Genomic DNA, 19,785 nt, shown 5'->3' with positions numbered 1-19,785 from the left:
CCCCGTGGATTTGCTCGTGCTCGTTGCAAGAGGACGGATGAAACGAATTTGCCTTATGCACATCCATCCTCATGTGCTTTTAAAAAAAAATCTTCAGTCCCTTGGTTTCATGAGATGGGTCTGGCCAGCCCTAACACATCCTTTAGCAGAACCTCAGCCTTTTCCATGAAGTTTGCTGGTACCTGGATTTGTGGCATTGCTGACCTACCGTCCACACCACCTCCCTGACGCTTGCAGACATATCCCACGGCCAGAAAACTGACCTGCTGGGGTGGGCAAGGGAAATAATTAGCAACAAGAACTGATTGTGGTTGAGAGAAATTTAATTCGGCCACACTGAGACTGTAAAGGCAGACGAGGTGGGACGTGCCCCCACCACCTCTCCCAAGGATGGGGCTTTGCCATCAGGGTGAGCTGGTGTTGGCTGGTGGTACCTTGAGGGCACAACATCTGTGGGTGTTGGTTTCAGCTATCAGTTGCTCCACCACGAAGTTTAGCTCTAGATAAATCAAGACTGTTTCACTGAGTCCAGATGACTCATAACCACAGGGCAGGAAACTCTTTTATCTCTGGGGCAGCCGGTTTAATATAGATAGATGTTCACTCCTGAGCTCTGAATAATTTCCGTCTCTTTACTTCTCGTTAAAAGCAAATCAGATGAGGGAAAATAGTGAGAAATTTCTCTGTGTCGCCTCTGTTTCTACCATCTCTGAAAGAACTTCTTCCAAATTGTGCAGTCTGCCTGTTCTCGGTCACTTGCCATATATTTTAATTGGCAGAAAAAAAGGGCGCTTGCTCCAAAGCACCACTCCTTTTTTAAACCTTGATTCTTCAGGCGTGGATGGAGCAGGGATCTGTTACAACAGGGTCTACTTCAGCTTCCAGAGAGGATCTTTAGGGATCTTCCTTCCTTTCCTGATGTGGGAGAGCATCGTTGCCTCCTTGGATGAAGGGGAACCGCAGAGGAATTGGGCACCTCGTTGGCGGCTGTCACAAGAGCCATCTTCACCTCTGAGCAGCAGCTGGGGTGGAGAGAGGAGGACTTGGGCAGCAGGGAGCTCTTATGCACAAGAGAAAAGGCACGGTTTTACTGGAGAGTCTCTCGAGTCAGTTATTTCTCTTTCCTGAATATGTCAGGTAGCACTTTGCTTCTCAGGCTTGGTCTGTAGGTCAGGACCTGCCTTCCTGGCTGCCTGTCCCTGCCAGCGTGCCCTGCCTGCACAGGCACAGGTGGCTTTTCTCTCTTGAGTTCTGTCTGCCTGTGACAGCAAAGCTGCATGATGCTTTTCCTCTCCTTTGATGTCTGGGGTCCTGTATTTGCCATCTGTAGAGGCTTGTATGTGCCTTGTGCCGAGCCCCTTGGCATGAGGAGCCTTAGTAGTGGCCGTGCCAGGAGCTGCTCCATGTCCATGATGACATGTGATGTGCTCAGGCTGCCACGGCCGTGAGCTGAGAACTCTGCATCTGGAGCCAGACAGGTCCCAGTGAGCCCAGGGCTGGTTCTCCAGCCCTTCCCTGCGTTGTGCAGGTCTCTCTCGCCATGGTGGTGCCCTCCTGGTTGAGAGCTGCTCCGATTCCTCCCCACCAGCAGCAGCAGGACCCTGCTGTGTGCATCTCACTGACCTCCCCATCATTGCTTAGGGGTGTCTCGCCACCTGAAGCTCATGTGGTTGGTGTCCTCTGTCTGTCTGGTCCGTAAAGCCCTACGTTCAGATCATCCCCATCCCTGGAGAAATCCAAGGCGGCAACTCGACACCACGGCTTGGGCCACACTCGAGACCTCTAAATCCGTAGGCTGAAGGCAGTGAGATGAGTGATTGGCAGGAGCCAACCTCCCCATCATTTTCCGCTTTTAAATATCACAGAAAAAAAAGGTAAAAAAAAACCAAACCAAAATGTGTATCAAGAACAGTGTGACCAGCAGGAGCAGGGAAGTGATCCTGCCCCTGTACTCGGCACTGGTGAGGCCGCACCTGGAATATTGTGCCCAGTTTTGGGCCCCTCGCTTTAAGAGAGATATTGAGCTCCTGGAGTGGGGCCAGAGAAGGGCGACTAAACTGGTCAAGGGGCTGGAAAATAAAACTTATGAGGAGCGGCTGAGGGAGTTGGGGCTGTTTAGCCTGGAGAAGAGGAGGCTGAGGGGAGACCTGATTACGGCCTATAAATACTTGAGAAAAGATGGTGGGGAGGTGGGGGAAGGGCTCTTTACATTAGTGTTGGGTGATAGAACAAGAGGAAATGGGCATAAGCTTAGTCAGGGGAGATTCAGGTTGGATGTTAGGAAGTATTTCTTCTCTGAAAGGGTTGTCAGCCACTGGAATAGGCTGCCCAGGGAGGTGGTTGAGTCCCCATCCCTGGATGCGTTTAAGAATAGGGTGGATGATCTACTTACGGATATGGTTTAATGGGGATTAGGGACGGTTGGACTCGATGATCTCTGAGGTCTTTTCCAACATAGAAATCTATGAAATCTATGAAAATCATTAAAGGCCTTCTGCAGCCCACTGGGCCTACCCCAAAATCAGGGCGCTGAAGAGCACGTAGCGAGGCTGTTACGAATATCCTGCCTGCTGATGATGGCTTTATAAACTTCATCACCACCGGCGCAGCGTTGCGGTAGCCTTTTGGCAGGACCTTCCAGACAACTGCCACGCTTTTTATCGCGCTTACCCCTTGCTCCATATTTAACCAAGGAGGTGATACGGGGAAGGTCTTGCCCCACACTGTCAGAGCTTGTGCAGAGGACTACAAGACCAAAACTGAGAGAAATTTGTGTTAAGTGCAGTTGCGTTAAATGCTCTTCAGCCCTGATGCTCCTCGTCTGGGAACTGTGCCACGGGCTACGGCAAGAAGGGGATCAGATGTTTGACGCCAGTGAAAACCCTTGGTGCCATCAGGGATGAGTCATGGGCAAAAGCCCCCTGCAGCAGTGAGGCCACGCTGGCACTGGAGCCAGGGACTTTGCCCGCTGGGGATGAGCTCTTGGTGCGGACATGGGGGTCACGGCTGCAGGGAGAGGGGCAGCTCCCTGGCTGCGAAGCCAGGAAAAGATGCCAGCTTTCCTAGTGACTTGTACGTACTGGTCGTGGCTATTTAAAGTAGAATTCCAAATCAGAGTGGAGAAAAGATTTTGTAGCTTAATCGGTGTGGATGGAGAAGGTGAGGAGCAGCTGTGGAGCCTGGGTCTGCTGGTGAGCAGGAGACTGGTGGTCACCAGTCCCCATCAGAACCTGGTGTTGTCTCGGTGCTGTTAGAAATGGTCTTCTGTCCATTTCCCACCGTCGCTTTGCTTTCAGAGGGTGCCCTTTGCTGGAACAAAGACCCTGGGGAACGTCAAAGAGGGCTGAGGGACGGCGATAAGCACAGGAGACGGGTCCCCACTAGCAGGATGGAGGTGGAGAGGGTGCACGAGGCTGTCTCAAGCAAACTGCATGGTGGGCAGTGCTCATCTGGTGCAGGGCTGGAGGGCTGTGACCCCCACTGCCCAGGGGGTCTAAGCAGCCCTAGATAGGGCCATCCATCTCTGGAGTAGCTGAGTAGTGGAGACTGAGAGTAAGGAGAGGTTTCCCCAGTGCGATGGATGGAGACCAGTTGCAGAGTTGAGCAGCCTGAGGTTGCTTGGGGCATCTGAACGCGGCTGTCCTGGCTCAAGGGCACCACTAGGCCAGACCTCACTTGGGTCTGGAAGGAAATATCTCACCTGAAGAGTTCGTACAAGCCCCTTGGGACCCCCATGGGGTCAGCTGCAGCAACGGGGAGGAGGACAGGAGTGAATTTGGCTGCTAATGGATGGATGAGGGCATTGCTGGCACTGGCGTCCACCTTGCAGCACTCGCTGCCCTGGCACTGCTCCGTCCCTCCTGGGTCATGCCCTGGTCCCAACACTGCAGATATGGCTCTGCCTTCCTGGCATGTCCTCACGTGCCTCATTTCCCCATGCCTCCCAGGTCATCCTCCCCTAAAATGACGCAGCAGATGCGGGACTTGCAGTTGGCACAGGCCAGGAAGCCGCCGGGTCCTTCCTCACCCAACGCAGCCAAGAGGCTCTACCGAAACCTATCGGGGAAATTCCGCGTCAACTACACATCCTTTGACGAGGGCAGCCTGGCGGGACGGGGTGAGAAGGAGAAGCTCCGCAAGTCCTACCTGGTCAGTGCCCGCTGGCTCCATCCAGCACCACTGCGGTTGGGAAAACTGGGATGGAGGGTCCGTGTGTGGGCGATGCTGACACCTGGGTGGAAGCTGCACTGGAGCAGGTCTGGGTGTTTGATGGCCATCATCCATCTATGTCTGCAAAGAGCCAATGCTCCTGAGCCCCTGGGACCAGGGCTTGGGTTTGGGTTTGGGTTTGTGGGGTGCTGGTGGAGGGCTGGGGTGTTGGGTGGGTGGAGGAGGGTGCCTGATGCTCAGCCAACCTGTGTTTCTCCCTCTGCCCAGTTCCAGAGCAATGCTGCCCTCTTTGAGGCCGTGGAGCTGCAGGACCTGGACAGGGTGCAGGAACTGCTGAAGCAGTACAGCCCTGAGGAGCTGGACCTCAACACCCCCAACAGCGAAGGGCTGCTGCCCCTGGACATCGCCATCATGACCAACAACGCTCCCATTGCCAGGGCCCTGCTCCAAGCAGGAGCAAAGGAAAGCCCGCACTGTAAGTTGGCATGGGGCAGCCGTGCTGTGGCCCTTAACTGGGTCGCCAGCCTGGTGGAGCAGGGCACCCCAGGCAGCAGGGTCCAGGTGGGGAGGTGGTCACTGGGCGCTGGGAAGCTGGTGCAGGCTGTAGGAGGGGCTCGAGTGGAGCCCAAGAGCAGACCACAGAGGGGAGGATGGGCACTCGGGGTGGGGACGTGGTGCCAGCGGAGCCTGGGCTTGTCCTAACCACCTTCTCTTCCTTCCTCTTGGCTCCTCTCCTGGGACCCATGGCCATGCCCACCCACCCCGCAGTCGTGAGCCTGGAGAGCCGCTCGCTGCACCTCTCCACACTGGTGCGGGAAGCGGAGCAGCGGGTCAACGAGCTGACGGCGCAGGTGGTGAACGAGGCGCCCAACGCCGACTGCTCCGAGAAGGAGAAGCAGCTCAAGGCCTGGGAGTGGCGATACCGGCTTTACAAGCGCATGAAGGCAGGGTTTGAGCATGCCCGTGAGTGCCCGCAGCAGGGTTTGGGGGGCTGGGGGGCAGCCCCCGCACTGGGAGAAGGAGCGAGGTGTGCATGGTCCAGGATTGGGGCTGCGCCAGCACCCATCAAAGGATCCCCGCACCCTGCAGCCAGGGCTCGCTATATGGGTGCCTGGGGGGTGAGTGCTCCAGGGATGTGTCCGTGGGTGCCAGGGGAGGCCCGTGAGGGACACTGAGGGGTTCGGAGTGACTGTCCTCGCTGTAGCGGTCCCTGCGCTCTCTGTTCCCAGGAGTGCCAGATGCCCCCACCAATGTCCACCTCTCCGTGGCCAGCAGCTCCTCGGTGCAGGTGACCTTCTGGGAGCCCCTGAGCGTCAACTCGGCCGTCGTCACCAAGTACAAAGGTCAGGACCAGGGTCCCCATAGCGGTGCAGGGGACACACAGCCATGGCAAGGACCTCGGGTGTGCCAGGGGGACGTGCTCACCGTGTCCATGCCAGGGGTGTGGGCAGTGCTGCCAAGCCCCTTTCTAGCCCGCTTTGTGCTGGAGTGCAGGAGGAGCAGCCTGGCCACCACCCAAACGGCCTGAGCTGGACCAAGCCACCGTCCTGCACCAAGGCATATCTCGGGGTGTCACTTTTTTACAACCCCCTCATCCTGCACGCTGGCAGGGGCTTTGCCATCCTGCTGCTCCTGCACCCCTCACCCACTTAAACCGGATATTTTGGGCTTCTGGGAGAATTTTCTCCAGCCTCAGCTCCTGAGCCATCACTTGAGGGTGCTGACCCTGTCTGACATGGCTGGATGAGCAGACCCCCAGCTCCCTGTGCCGTCCACCCACTGTGGCTGCCCCTCCTCCCTTGCCCTCCCTCTGCTGCTTCCAGCTCCCGTGCTGCCCGCGGTCCCTCTGTGGCTGCTGGCCCTCAACGTGCCACAGCCGGCCCTGGTGGCCAGTCCCTGCTCCGGGGCCACGTGGCACCTTGGGGTCTCTCTGCTTTCAGTGGAGTGGAGCTGCTCTCCCACCTTCTCGCCACTGCTGGGGGAGGCTGTGATTGACAAGCTGAAGAACCTGCACTTCACCATCCGGGGGCTGGTGTCGGTGAGCTCTTGGGGTGCCCTGTGGGGGTCCGGGGCTGCGGGGGGAGCCCCCACGGCTGGGAAAAGCCGCTGGCCACAGTGCAGCCCGTGGGGTCATTCCAATGGGGGGAGGAGGATGAGGGTTGTGCCGCGGTGGTGCTGGGCACAGCCCGTGGGCAGAGCTAAGAGCGGGGAGCCAGGAGAGGCGTCTGTCTGTCCCTGTGCGGCCGTGGCTGCCCTGGCAATGGGGAACCCCCTGCACAGGGTGCGTGTGGCTCCGGAGTGAAAAGCAGAACGGGTCCATTCACCCAGCGCCTGATTCATCCTCTGTCCCCCACCCCACTCCCGTCTCCACCCGTGCTCCTCCTGGCCCATAAGGCAGTGGCTCGTTCCTCCGCCACCTGCACAGACGGACCCCCCGCGCCAGCCCTGGCACTCAGTGGAGAGGGGGGACCAGCCCCGTCTCCAGCTCTGGGAGCTTGGCACGGTCACAGGCTGGTCGGGGTGGGGGTCCCCACTGTTTTATCTGCCTGAGAACCGCAGGGGCCACGCTGCTTGTCAGCTGTCCCCCCCCAGGCACTGTCACCCTGTCCCTGAAACACGGGAGGCGAGACGAAGTGGAATGGGACCATGATGGGATGGAGCTTGGGATAAGATCACGGGGCGATGCTGGGATGACTGGGGACTCCCTTCCCAGGGCCAGCTCCCTGTGTCTGGGGTCCGGATCCTTGCCCACCCCAGAGGGAAGGCAGCACCCTGACCCTCCAGGTTGCGAAAGCCTCGTGTCTTTGGGGCCAGAATATCTCCCAGCAAGGGGCATTCACCACATCCCATCCTTCCTCTGCCTCCCCCTCCAAAAACTACCCACCTGGGGCCATGGGGATTCTCTAGTGTCTGATAAGAAGAGCTTTGTACAGGTGGGGGAGGTCAGAGTCGGTGACTCCTCATGGTGTACCGGGCTCTGGCGGGATCCTCCTGCCCTTGCACACGGAGCCAGGAGAGGTGCCAGTTCACTGACTGTGGCTCTCCTCCTCACAGGGCACAGCTTACTACGTCCAGGTGTCCGCCTACAACATGAAGGGCTGGGGACCCCCACAAGCCTCCGTGCCCCCATTCGCCATCCCTTCCAGTAAGTACTACCGGGAATGCCGTGGGAGCCGGCACCAGCTGCAGGATGGAGTGGGGAGGCGGCAGCTCCCTGTGCCATCAGGGGCCCCTCTCACTGCTGGAATGGGGTGGAGCGGCCCTGGGAGCAGAGGCATATTTGGGGTCTCAGGCCAGGCAGGGATGCTGTGCCCGGGGGTCTGGGATGCTGCCTCCAGCCAACAGGAGCTTTGCCAAATATTCATTTTTCAACCTGAAATTCTCTGGGCTGCCTGATGGAGGCTGAGCCGTTTCAGGCTGCCTGGATCAGCTCATCCTGAGGATGAACTAGGAGAGAGGATGTTTTGCTTTCTCAGTTAAAAGGAAAGCAACGCAGCCGTCTCCGCTGTCGGAAGGAAAAACACCTCTGGGATTTTTGGCAGAGGTTTGTAATTTAGCGCAGGGCACCTTTTGGGAGGGGTCAGTCCTTCGCACCACAGCGACATCGGCCCTGAAGCACCCAAGCTTGTGCACCACCACGGAGGGGACACGTGGTGGGATGCCCCAGCTCAGCCCTTGGCGGGGTCACAGCTGTCCCAGTCCTGGGTGTCAGCGGGCCTGGAACCCCCCCTGTGCCACCGCCTGCTCTAGCCCATCCAGCCCAGCCCCAAGGACCTGCATTCCCTGGCACCGAGCTGGGACGGGGGTCACCAGCCCCACCAGAGACCAGCTCTGGGCTGTCAGCATTTGTCTTCCCCATGCTGGCACCAGGGCAAGTGGCGGGGAAAAGCCACCCAGTGTCACACAAGGCACCCCGGAGCGCTGGGGAGACAGGCTGAACTGGAAGCAGCAGCCTGGACGGGTCAAGTTCAGGGCTGAGCAGGCTCCGAGGTGGCCTCTGCCCCTCGTGCCTGGTCCCGAGACAGGTCCCCACCGCGTGGCGGTCCCACAGGATTGGCAGCCTGTGGGCATCTGGGGAGGCCTCATCCCACAGGATCGGAAGGAGCAGTCCCGTGGGCATCTGGGGAGGCTAAGCCCGTCCCGGTGAGCTGGCAGCAGGGCAGTGGGCACGCAGCCCCTGCCACCACGCCAGCGGGCAGCGAGGGAGCAGGCGTACTGCTGCCTGCGGAGCATCAAGCACCGTGCGTATGGGTCGAGGTGCAGGTCCGGTGGCACATGGGCAGCGACGGGGCCGGAGATGTGCAGGCACCCCGTATATCTCCCGCTGCAGCGGGAAGATGCAAAACTACATTTGCACGTGCATGAATATGTATAGCAAGACTGCCCTGTCCTGGCAGCGGGTATCAGTCGTGTTGGCGCCCGCTTTAAAGCCCCTTTGCCATCCCACATGGGTCACATTCCCCGTGACCGAGATCCCCGTGGCATCGATACAGGGTACGGCTGAAGTGAATCAGACAGGAGTGGGTTTTATTTATTTTTATCTCCATTAATATTTCTCCCTTCAGTCAAGATCCCTCCCTGGCCCAGCAGAATATAGTCAGGCACCTCCCCGGGTGTTTTTAAAGCTCCTAAAAATAGTGGTGAGCCCCAGCCAAAGTTAACAGAGCTGAACTTTCCATGGAAAACAGCAGCAGGCAGGACACGGGGTGCTTAAAGCAGTTAATGTAAAGCTAACGCAGAAGCGCCGGCGGCTCCCCGGCCCCGCTCCCGGTCCCGCTGTTGTCTCGCAGCGGGTGGCACTGGCAGGGCCCTTGTTTCTGTGTTTGCTGGGGTGAGCCCAGCTCTCGGCGCTCGCCTGGGGAAAGCTGCAGCTCCGGGGAAGACCTGGAAGAAGACACTGGAAAGAATTTTATTTTTTAAGGCCGGTGAAGTGCGGCAGCGACGGATGGGACCTTGTTCTTTGCCTCTGCCGTGGCCCGGCCATGCAGTGGGGTGGCTGGTGGCCATGGGGTGCTGTGCAAAGCCAGGGTGCTCCTGGGAAGAAGGGTCCAAAACTGGGAATCTCCCAAAGCCCAGCCCACCCAGAGGTGCCCAGCACCCATGACTGCTGCCGTGCCGTGCTGTGCCATGCTGTGCCAGTGGGACACACGGGTGTGGTGCCAAGAGGTCACCTACCCCCAGCCTACCCAAGCAGAGGAGTAGGTGCTGGGGTGATGGGTGAGGCGCTGGGGGTGATGCTGGTCTGTCCCCCACAGATTGGCGGGAATATGACGGCCGGGCTCCACGGCGAAGGGGACAAGCTGAAGCCCTGGACCATCTGCTGAGCCAGGTGAAGACTGTCCACCAGCACTGCGTTTGCCATGGTGAGTGCACAGCACGGTGCTGCAGGGAGGCTGGGGTGGGAGATCCAGCCGGGCTCCCCAGGGTTGTGATGTGGTCTGGGGGGGCCTGACGTGGCACTAGGAGTGGGTCTGTCCCATACATCAGCATAGCAGGGAGACAGCTCAGGCAGTGAAGACCTTGGCAGAGCCTTCCCACCGGTTGGCAAGCCATGCCATGGGCTACTGGCACAGCCCTTCATCTCCTGCTGCAGCATCTTGTGCTCTCTGCTCCCCAGAGCCCTGCAAGAACCAGCCCCAGAGCAGGAAGCACTCGGTCTCCAAGAGCCTCAAGCACCTTTTCCACCCTGGCAGCAAGTTTCTCAAGACGCTGAAGCGGTGAGAGGCTGGTGCAGGGGGGTGGTGGAGATGCCCCCACTCCCGGTGGGGACACAGGGCTGCCCGTCCGGGGCATGGCCGGGAGCTGCGTGTGCAAGCTGGGGGCTGGGGGCTGGGAGGTGGGTCCTTGCCTGGAGCGAGCTGGTGGTGTCAGTGGAGATGAGTCCCATTACCCAGAAATCAAATATTGCCATTTGGACTGGCCAAGCTGTGCTCGTATCCAGATCCCTGTGCCATGCTGGAGCATCACCCACCACCCACCTTCACACTTGGCCTCCAGGAACCTCAGCGTGTGTCCTGCAGAGGCCTGGCCCCATCGCCCTCCCTTGTGCTGTCCAGGGCATTGGCCATGGCATCAGCTGTGGCATCGGTTGTGGCATCAGCCAGGCTCACCTTGCTGGCAGCATTGGGTTCCAGTCCTGCTCCTATACTAGCCATGTGCCTCTTCTGCCACAGGCTGTTGGAGAGCAGCTGAGACCTGGGGCAGGACATCTCCTCTGCCCGTGGGAGAGGGACCCTTTGGGAAATGAAGCTGGCAGCTCAGAGTGGCACTGAAGTCTGTCTTCCCTCCCATGCAGGGGCCTCTACCTGACAGCCATCTTCTACAAGGACGACAACATCCTGGTGACCCATGAAGACCAGATCCCTGTGGTGGAGATTGATGACACCTACTCCTGCTTGCTCATGCAGGATTTTCTCTGGTTCACCAAGGTGGGTGACCAAGGGACCCTGTGCTGTGCACTGGAGCATGGCAGCAGTGTGTCTTCTGACACATCTGTCTACCTGGCCACCACCTCGGATGCTGCTGAGATGATGGCCATCACCCCAGACATGTCACAATCTGCAGAGCAACTTCGTTGTGGCACCTTCCTGCACAGGCAGCAGTGCCCGTCACGCGTGGGGCACTGCAGGGCTTTTGCCAGGGCTGCCCAGGTCAAATTCGGATCTGGGAGCAGCACCAAGAGACACCCCATGTGCACAAAGTGAGCGTGAGCTACTCCAGCTACTTGCACCAAAAAACACAACATCTGGCAGCTCCTGGGCTTCCTGGCGATGTCCCCAGGAGCTCCCTGTGCCGCTGTCCTCGCGCACCCTGCAGGGCAGAGCGATGCTGAGAGCCAGGAGAGCCGGGGTGAGCCAAACGGGCATCGTGCAGCGCTGCCACCTTCGGCTGGCAGGAAAAACTGAGAAACCCCCAGGGAACAGCATTTCCACCCCCGCCCCTGGCAGCCCAAAGGTGGGCGATGGAGCGGTGCCGCCCTGGCTGGGTGCTGCCTCTCCGCAGGTGCCGGCAGTTCTCAGCGCAGAGCATCCTGCCGCTGCCGTACAGGGCAGGACGCGCAGGGTGCTGCTGCCCGGTCCTCCGCTGGCAGTAGGCTTAGTGAAAGGGCAGGTGGGCAGCGCAGGGCCGAGACCTTTTGCTGGATGGTCCTTATCTACTAAAGGAGAAGGCTGTCTTAGAATCATAGAATCACAGAATCATGGAATGGTTTGGGTTGGAAGGGACCTCAAAGACCATCCAGTTCCAACCCCCATGCCATGGGCAGGGACACCTTCCACTACACCAGGTTGCCCAAAGCCTCATCCAACCTGGCCTTGAACAGTTGGATGAGACTTTGAGGGTCTTCTCCCTCCTCCTCTTGGCTAGCTTCTCCCCAGACATAAGAAGGTGTCAGTCCTAGGTGAAGACATATATCTGGGTGGGCACAGCGTGGTGCTCTCCTCGGGTACAGGCTCTGGAGGCACCTCGGGGTACCTGTGGCATAGGAGGTCACACCCTGCTGAGAGCTGATACGTGGCCGTGCACATTCCTAACCCAGCTCAGACAAAGGCAGAGGGATTTCCATGGAGCAGGTTTGTGCCGAGCCGTGGCCGGCAGCGGCGGTGACGGCCCTTCGGTGTGCCGCAGGTGTCGTGCATGTGGGAGGAGATCCTGTGGCTGCGGCAGTGTGTCACCGTCTCCCAGTCGTCCTGCTCCTGCATCCTGCAGACACGCTTCAAGATGCTGCTGGCCATCTCGCAAATGCAGGTGAGGGTGGGCGTGGGGCTGGGGATGCGAGCACTTTTTGGGGGGCACTGTGGGCCGGGCTCCCTTGGGAGCAGCGTGCAGATGTGCTGCACCCAGGAAGAGCCCAGGCTCTGCCAGTCCTGCCCACGGCTTGGTCAGCAACAGGACTGGGTGCTCCTGCCTTGTCCTCCCTGGCAGGACAATAGGGTGTCAGGCTTTGTGGCAACCTCGTGCAGCAGGACTGGGGGCTGTCAGTGGGTGCTCTGCTGGGCAGAATGGTTTCCATTTGGCAGAGGGGAGACTCCCAGTCACATCCCAGCTGCCCAGACCTGCACCTTGAGGGTGTCCCCTGATCCGCTGCTCTCTCCTTGCCCTCCCATCCCATCGTGAAGGGGCTGCTGGGCATCCAGGACCTGGGGCAGGTCTTCTTCGAGCCCGTCAAAGACAAACAGGGCAACATCCTCATCGTCACCCTGAAGGAGGTGAAGACCAACCAGACCTTCGAGAGCGTCCGCTGGGTTCCCATCTGCAAGCTGCAGACCAGCCGCAAGTCCGTGTCCTCCCCGGAGGAGCCCACCGCGCTGGACATGCTGCTCATCTCCGTCCAGGTGCTGCGCTGGTGCCATCGCGGTGGGGGATTGCGGTGGGCTCTGTTGCGAGACCACCCGCACTCCCTGCTTCCCCTCGGGCTGGAAGGGCCGCGGCAGAGCCCGGACCACTGGGAGTTTGGTCCTGGCTGCAGACAGAGGGGGAGCAGAGCCCAGCCAGCCTCCAAAACCCCTGTTGCGTCAAGGGGAGGCCTCAGGCTGGTGCTGGATTCATCCTGGCAGCACCAGATTGTGCCTGCTCTGCCGCTGGCCCTCTGCCAGCCGAGCTGGCTGCACCACAGCACCCGCCAGGAAGGCAGGAGCGAGCCTGGCTGCGAGGGCGCGCTCAGCCCAGCGGTGCCTTTCTCCCCAGGACAAGCTGGCTTACCACCAGCGAAGCAGCCATGCCCTCTCCCCAGGCCTCTATCTGGGCTACTTGAAGCTCTGCAGCGCCGTGGATCAGATCCGAGTGCTGGTGCCGGAGCGGCTCCCCAACATCCTGTGCCACGTCAAGATTCGCTCCAACCCCAACATCTCCAGGTAGGGCTTGCAGGGCAGCTCACCAGGGACAGCCGGGCTCTGCTGTCCCATCCAGGCTAAGAGCACCCATCAGCTCCCAGTCCTGCCCTTGGGCTCCTGGCAGCAGCGTGACATTCCCTCTCCACCCCACTGCTGGCTGTGCAGGGCAGCCTGGGGCTGGAGCAAACCATGGTCCCCCTCTACCTCCGCAGCTCCTACATCCCTCGGAGCGCTGCTCCATCTGGGGAGGAATAGCCGAGCGAGCACAGCTCATGTAGCGGTTGTGCGTTCAGGTCCACCCCGAGCTGCTTCCTCCTCCATGTGTCTGTCTCTCCTTACTCCAGGGAGGAGTGGGAATGGCTGCAGAAGATGGTCAGCGTGGAGGAGCCTGTTCCTGCAGAGCCAGAGGCTAAGACCTCTCAGAACCACTTGTTTCAGGAGCTGCAAGTGGCCATCAAGGAGCTGATGACCCTGGTCAACATCCCACTGCAAGAGGTACAGGCAGGTGCCAAGGTCTGGGGAGGAGAAAGGGGACGAAGCCGTGCAGCACCATGCAGGCAGGGCGCTGCAGCCCCTGGTCCCTCTCTGGGGGCCTGAAGCATCAATTGGATTTTAGTCCTGTGCAAATAGAAGGCAAGTGGTGGACAACCAGCGTGTGAAGCATCTGCCTGCCCAGGGACAGTGTCCACCAGAGCTGTTTGTCTTACCCTCACCCGTACCTCCGAAGCAAGGGTGGTCCAATCTGGGTTTGCGTTATTGCCTGCTGTGTGGGTTGGTGCTGGGCTCAGCCCTTGCAGCACGACAGCAGCCCAGCTCTGCCCCTCCGAAGCAGGATGGTCCCTGGCCAGTGGTGGGACATTGCAGCAGCCCCCTGAGCCAGACTGCATGGGGAGAAGTCCCTCCTATATCCCCCAGAAATGCCAAGTATTTGCTGGGAAGGTGCCCACCAGCCCTGGTGCCAGGCATATGATTCTGGCCAGGCAGCTGTGAGGGCACCTCTCTGAGCAGGGCTGAGACCATCGCTGGTGACACTTCTTCTCTGAGACCCTGTTGTAGTGACTTGGACCGGTAGTTCGGAGACCGATGGGAGAAATCAGAGAGGAAGGGAGGTGCACGGATCATGCCAAAAGCAAGGAGCCTCTGGCTGTGTCCCTTGGCTGCGGGTGGTCCCTGTGGACTCCTCTGCCAATAAGGAGGGTCCATCAGGAGTAGATGTGCTTGGAGTCCCTTCCCCCAGCAGCCTTAAACAGCTGGATGTTGTCCTGGTGATGTTTGCAGCAGTTACCTGCAGTGTCTTCTTGCAGGCCAAAGATTTCCGTCTGTACAGCCAAGAGGTGCTGGACTTCGGGGGTCAGGTCTCCTTCCTGCTGCTGCTGCCTCCATCAGATGACGTCTGCACTGCTCCGGGCCAGAACAACCCCTACACCCCTCGCTCCGGCTTCCTCACGCTGCCGCTGCAGATCTTTGAGCTGGGTAAGGAGGGGCATTGCCAAAACCCATCCTTGCCAGTCTTCTTGCCCTCTGAGACTTCCCAAGTGCTGGGATGGGCAGTCAGGTGGGCCGGAGCCAGCTTACCTCCCCCAGGACAGGAGGGATGGAGAGGGGTGCCGAGGGCTCCCTGGGTGGGCTAGAGGAGAGTGTTGCCTCCTGCTTGCTCTGAATGAGCACGGAGGAGCCCGTAGAGCATCCCCAGCAAGGGGACCTGGTAATTTTCATTCCCTTCCCAGTCCACTTCTTCACGTATGACCGGGAGTTCGTCACCCAGTACTGCCAGGTGTCCGCCCTCCTGGAGCTGGAGTCGCTCCTCTCGCAGCAGAGTCTCCGGGAGGCCTTCTCCGACGCCGAGCTCTCCACCGCCAAGCAGAGGCACCAGCAGGTTCAGGACTACATCCAGGTACGTGGGGCGGGAGCATGCCGGGAGGGAGCCAGGCTCCACGGAGCCATGGGATGCAGCCAGGACAGTCCCACCCTGGCTGAGCTGCAGGAGCATCCACACGGGGCTGGTCCCTGCTCTTGGTGGCCATGACCCTGTGGGGTTTCTCTGCCGTGGCAGACGGGCAGCAGCAGGCAGGGCTTTTGTCCAGCAACTTCTTCCTGCCATGATCACGTTAAAAATCCTGATCAGAGAGGCAGAGGCTCCTGCTCTGCTAGAAAAGGGCCTTTGGGAGTGCATTTTGGGATGGACATGGGGAAAAGCACCCCACGCCACCCCCTCTCCCAGCACCCGTGCCTGCAGCAGGCAGGTCCTGCTGAACCAGCAGCTGCTGAGCATCTTCCCACCTGAGAGCACTTCCTTGGAATTTCCTGACTCAGGGGCTTCCCGAGAGCTTTCACCTCTTGGGAAAGGTGTGGGGGCAGAGCCTGTGTTTTGCTGTGGGGCTTTTTTGTTGCTTTTATAAAGGGATTCTTTGATTTCCTACTCTGGCAGCAAATGGAGGAGATCTGGCGCGAGATGCGCTGGATCATGGATGCCCTGCAACACGCCCGGTACAAGCAGCCCTCCTGCGGCGTGTCTCTCAGCGGCTTCCTCGGCGAGGCCGGCGGGGCGATGAAGGAGAAAACCCAATCCACCTCATCCCACCTCGACTACCTTCCCTCCCCAGCACCCTCGCCGGAGACCAGTCGTAAGCTCAACTCCGGTAAGGCCCTCGCTTTGCAGTGCCCCTGCCAGTGGGCTCGGGGGGCTGCCCGTGCCCAGAGGGACTAGGAGGGCTGCTCTGGCTGGCTGAGCCTGGGGGTGCAAGCAGGGCCGGCGTTGGGAGTAGGGACAGGGCAGTTGGTCTGGGTTGGGGCAGGACCTGTCCCTACTGCCCTGCTGTCCCTACTGCTCACCCTGCCTTGGTGAGCGCCGCGCGGGTGTACAGCAAGGGGGAAAACGCTCCGGGGCTTCCTTGGACTCCGTCTGGTGCAAACTCTCAGGCGAGGTTGCCAACAGTGAGGCTGAGCCTCTCTTTCCTTCTCTCACCCCCCTCGCAGACTCGCACGGGCTGTCGGATGAGGAAGGCTCCTCCGAGGTGTTCCTGGCCACCGACAGCGACTACGACTCCAGCAGGGCGCAGAGCCCGAAGGAGCTCGACCTGGTCTACTCCTCCTCGGGGCCCGAGTGCTGCAGCAGGAGAGTCGCCCGCACCCTCCGGGACAGCGCCCCGGACGTCCTGCAGACCCACGAGCTCAAGACCCCCCCACCACCACCAGCACCGACGACAGAGGAGCCCCGGCCCCCCCCGGAGCTCTACGACAGCGACTTCGTCCTGCCCAGCCGACAGATCGAGCTGCTGCGCATCACGGAGAAGCGGCAGGCGTACTGCGTTCGCACCAGCAGCCTGGACTTCCCCAAACCGCTCTGCCAGGCGGCCAGAAAGTCCTGCCCCGGCTCCGTCGACAGCTCCCCGACGGAGAGCAGGACCGCGGGCCACTGCGGCCAGCTCAGGCTGGGGAGTGGCTCAATGCCCAGCCCCGAGAGTGGCCAGGGCGGGCAGGGCTCCGAGCCCGTCTTCCGAACACGCTCGGCTGAGTGGACTCAGAGCTTCCAGGAGCAGCCGGAGCAGCCCGGATGCTCGGCGGACCGAGGGAAGAAGCCGGGCTCTGTCACCTTGCGGGTCTGCCCTCAGTACGAAACCGGACTCTCCAAAGAAACCAGCGTCAAGGTACCGGAGCCTGCGAAGGGCAGCGCCGTGGCTCTGCCGTGCCTGGATGAACAGGGCTGGCAGGATGGGGGAGGCAGGCGGTGAGGGCTCACGTGCCCCTTGCCTGGCACTGCCCTCTCTGTCCTCCGCCGTCTGGGGGTGAGGTCCCCTGGAGACCCGCAGCACTCCCGCCCTGCATCCCTCTGTCCGTGCGGTGGTGATGATGCTGCTGGCAGCGCGGGACGGGGCGTGTGGCTCTGCAGGAGCGATGGCCACGGCTGCAGAGGGGGCGAGCCGAGGCCACGGGTCGAGTGTTTTGGGGGGACTAGCCAGCAGAGCTGTAGTTCAGCTCTTGGTCCATGGTTCAGCAGCTGGCAGTGAGTTGGTGTCGGGCAGGGCAGGCAGGCAGTGAGCGAAGGTCACCTCGATGGGTTTCCCTTGCCGTGTCGAACACATCGGTCCCCAGACTGAAACCCAGCCGTCGCCCCCCTGCCCTGTCCCAGACCCTCCCGCAGCCTCTCCTCCCGGGGCTCCGCTCCGCTCCCTCCAGCCCTGTGTGCCTTTGGGGAAGGGGGAGCAGGAGCCGCTCGTCTCCAGCCGTGAAGGGGAGTGGGCAAAGCCACCTCCTTGCTGCAGGCGTTGGGGTCCACCGGAGCCACGGCGTGACCTGGTTCCTCTCCTCGAGGGTTTTGCTGCTGAGAGCTGAGCCCCCAGCTCTGATCACCCTCACGTGCTCCGGGTGGGATCCCCGGTGGAGGAGCTCCCCCAGGACACATGCCTTGGGCAGGTCCCCCTCCTTCACTCCCAGCCACGAAGCTCCTTTCCTCATCGAAATTTCCCTTCCGACATTCCCGGTGCCCGGAGCGGAGGCTGATGGAGCAGCCCGAGCACAGCCTGCCCATAAAATGGCAGAGGAAGGCCAGAGCTGGCGGGTTGACGGCTTCTGTTGCTGGGGAGGTTTGATAGCCAGTTTCTCCGCACCCAGCGGGGACCTTAGAAGCGGAGGGGACTCTGAGGCGCAGAATTTATTTTCCATTTGAGAAATTACCATAGATTTCTGTGGAAGTGGAGCGCAGCCCTCGGGTTCCTGGCGGGCTGCCCACGTGGCTTTTGAAGTCGCAAAGCTCTGGACACGCCTGCTTAAAAGCGTTTTACGATGTTCTTCTCGAAGAAAGCCGAGTTCAAAGGAAAGGCTCCTCGGCTGGTGTCAATCAGCTGAGCCCTGCGATGGCTTGGCCAGGGCTGGCAGGGTCCACGTGGGCCGAGGGCTCAGACCACCCTGCCGGGGCACCGCTCGCGGCGCTCCGCGAGCCCTTACGGATGTGCCAAAGGAAACCATCGCCTTGCCCGGGCGAGGATGGATGTCCCACTTCAGGGCCTTTGAAGTGAAGTTGCGAGCTCCCGGCGGTCGTTAGCAGCCAGAGCCCAGCTGAGCTCGTTTTCTCGGCCGTATTCGGGATTCAGAGGGCGGTCCCCAAGAAAGTGGAGCAGGAGAGCAGGGGTGGTGGGGGAACCCCAAGCTTGTGGATGGGATGAAATTTAGCACCACTTCCCAAAGCGGCCTCAGCTCAGCACCGCGAATTTGGCAGAGCCGTTGTGGTTCAGCTGGTCTGACGGGCTGGATCCTGCTCACCAGAAGGACTTTATGCGGATGCTTCAGTGGTGGCCGGAGCAGGGCAGGGACTATCCCTCTCCAGCTGCAGGTAACGGGATGGTGGGACAGCCGTAGGTGACACATGCAAGAGTTGAGCTGTAAGGACACAGCAAGTGCAGAGGAGGCAAGAAAGCGGAGCATGAGTTGGGGCCCCGGCACACATGCCTGTGGCTCCGCATCGGGCTGCTGCCACTCACTCACCAGGCACCACTGGGGCGGCTGTTCCTCCACCCCAGTGGTCGCTGCTGTAGGACACGCCGTGTGCTGCCTTCGGCCCCCGGTTCCTCCTCTTTCCTCCCCCTTACCACCCATTTCTCCCACCTTTCTCTTTCCTCAGCTGCACATCACCAGCCAGACGTCCGCCGGGGAGGTGGTGAAGCTGGTGGTGCTCGAGATGAACGATGTGTCCCGCGGCGTGCTGGGCGACTCAGCCGCCTTCTGCTACGGCGAGGAGCAGCTGGAGCACTTTGGACTGGTGTTCGCCTTCGATGAGAGTGAACGATGGCTTCCCGATGACTTCTTGCCTCTGTCCCTCCAAAATTCCCAGCCCGAGGGGCGGTTCTACGTCCGGATCAAGGAGACGTCCCCACTGGTGCTCCAGTACGGGCCAGCGACCACCGTATGAGAGGAGGAGAGCCGGAGCCGGCCGGGCGGCGTGGGGACCTCAGCTTCCAGAGAGCAGACAGCTCGTCTCTGATGCTTCCTTCTTCCACAGACACCCTCTCATCAGGCGTCCGCGGGGTGGAATGGGATCATACTGGGCTGTGTGTTATTTGTTTGTGTTTTTCTTTTTTTTTTTTTTAACCAAAGAGACATCGAGACTCAGTTTTTCTGACTGCAGAAGAGGAGGGTGGAGTGCGGAGACCTCAGAGCTTGGGAGGAATCTCTGCAGGAATGGAATTTTTGAAAGTAAACATTTTTAAGGGGAAATTTGAGGGGAGAGAGAGAGGAAAAATATTACAAGAAGAAGCAGCAATACCTTTTTCTTTCTTCTTTTTCTGAAAAGCCTTGTTTGGGATTCACTGGGATTGCTGGGGAGGGTTGTGGTGTCAACGAGGAGAGGGCACGAGTCACAAGGGCAGCACTGAGAAGGGTGTTCTCCCACCTGCCCTCCTTTCACTGCACCTGGAGAAACAATTCTTGCACACAGTTCTTGGAGCAAAACAATATTGTTATTTTATTTTCCTGGGGAAAAAAAAAAAAGGAATAATAATTGTGCTAAAGACACTGGAGTTGTGTAAGAGCTGAAGACCCTTTGGCTTGTTTTAAAGGCAAAAGGAACCCAGGCAGCCAGCCCCGTGCACGCCCAGATGTGCACACAGCTGTGCTGATGCCACCGGTAGAGGTTTGCTATAGGGCACCTACTGCAGCCCCCCGCGTGCCACCCTGGCATCGCCTGTCCTCCTCGGTTGCCGTTTCGTTCTGGTGATTGTGCTTGGCCTCTCCTGTACGTCCTACAGCATGACGTTTTGTCCGCCGCTAGGTCTCTTGTTAACAAGGTCAT

At 59.9% G+C, this 19,785-nt stretch overlaps 1 protein-coding gene across 2 annotated transcripts in view; it reads left to right on the top strand.

The window, feature by feature from the left end:
• Positions 1–18,906, top strand: part of LOC104372901 (ankyrin repeat and fibronectin type-III domain-containing protein 1) — a 199,212-nt gene extending 180,306 nt beyond the window's left edge. For both annotated transcript variants that reach the window (XM_086622227.1, XM_086622226.1), the window contains 18 exons: positions 3,948–4,149; positions 4,438–4,645; positions 4,939–5,133; positions 5,400–5,513; positions 6,111–6,208; positions 7,225–7,315; positions 9,426–9,533; positions 9,788–9,887; positions 10,466–10,598; positions 11,797–11,916; positions 12,288–12,503; positions 12,856–13,022; positions 13,346–13,496; positions 14,306–14,474; positions 14,729–14,895; positions 15,430–15,640; positions 15,978–16,648; positions 18,619–18,906. In XM_086622227.1, the coding sequence (XP_086478353.1) occupies positions 3,948–4,149; positions 4,438–4,645; positions 4,939–5,133; positions 5,400–5,513; positions 6,111–6,208; positions 7,225–7,315; positions 9,426–9,533; positions 9,788–9,887; positions 10,466–10,598; positions 11,797–11,916; positions 12,288–12,503; positions 12,856–13,022; positions 13,346–13,496; positions 14,306–14,474; positions 14,729–14,895; positions 15,430–15,640; positions 15,978–16,648; positions 18,619–18,906 (3,409 nt within the window). The remainder of the gene's footprint in view (positions 1–3,947; positions 4,150–4,437; positions 4,646–4,938; positions 5,134–5,399; positions 5,514–6,110; positions 6,209–7,224; positions 7,316–9,425; positions 9,534–9,787; positions 9,888–10,465; positions 10,599–11,796; positions 11,917–12,287; positions 12,504–12,855; positions 13,023–13,345; positions 13,497–14,305; positions 14,475–14,728; positions 14,896–15,429; positions 15,641–15,977; positions 16,649–18,618) is intronic.
• The last annotated feature ends 879 nt before the right edge of the window (positions 18,907–19,785 follow it).

This window comes from Tauraco erythrolophus, chromosome 17 (genome assembly GCF_009769465.1).
Source record: "Tauraco erythrolophus isolate bTauEry1 chromosome 17, bTauEry1.pri, whole genome shotgun sequence".
NCBI classification, from domain to species: Eukaryota; Metazoa; Chordata; class Aves; order Musophagiformes; family Musophagidae; genus Tauraco; species Tauraco erythrolophus.
Note: the sequence above shows the minus strand (reverse complement) of the source record. Positions and strands in the feature narration are given on the sequence as shown.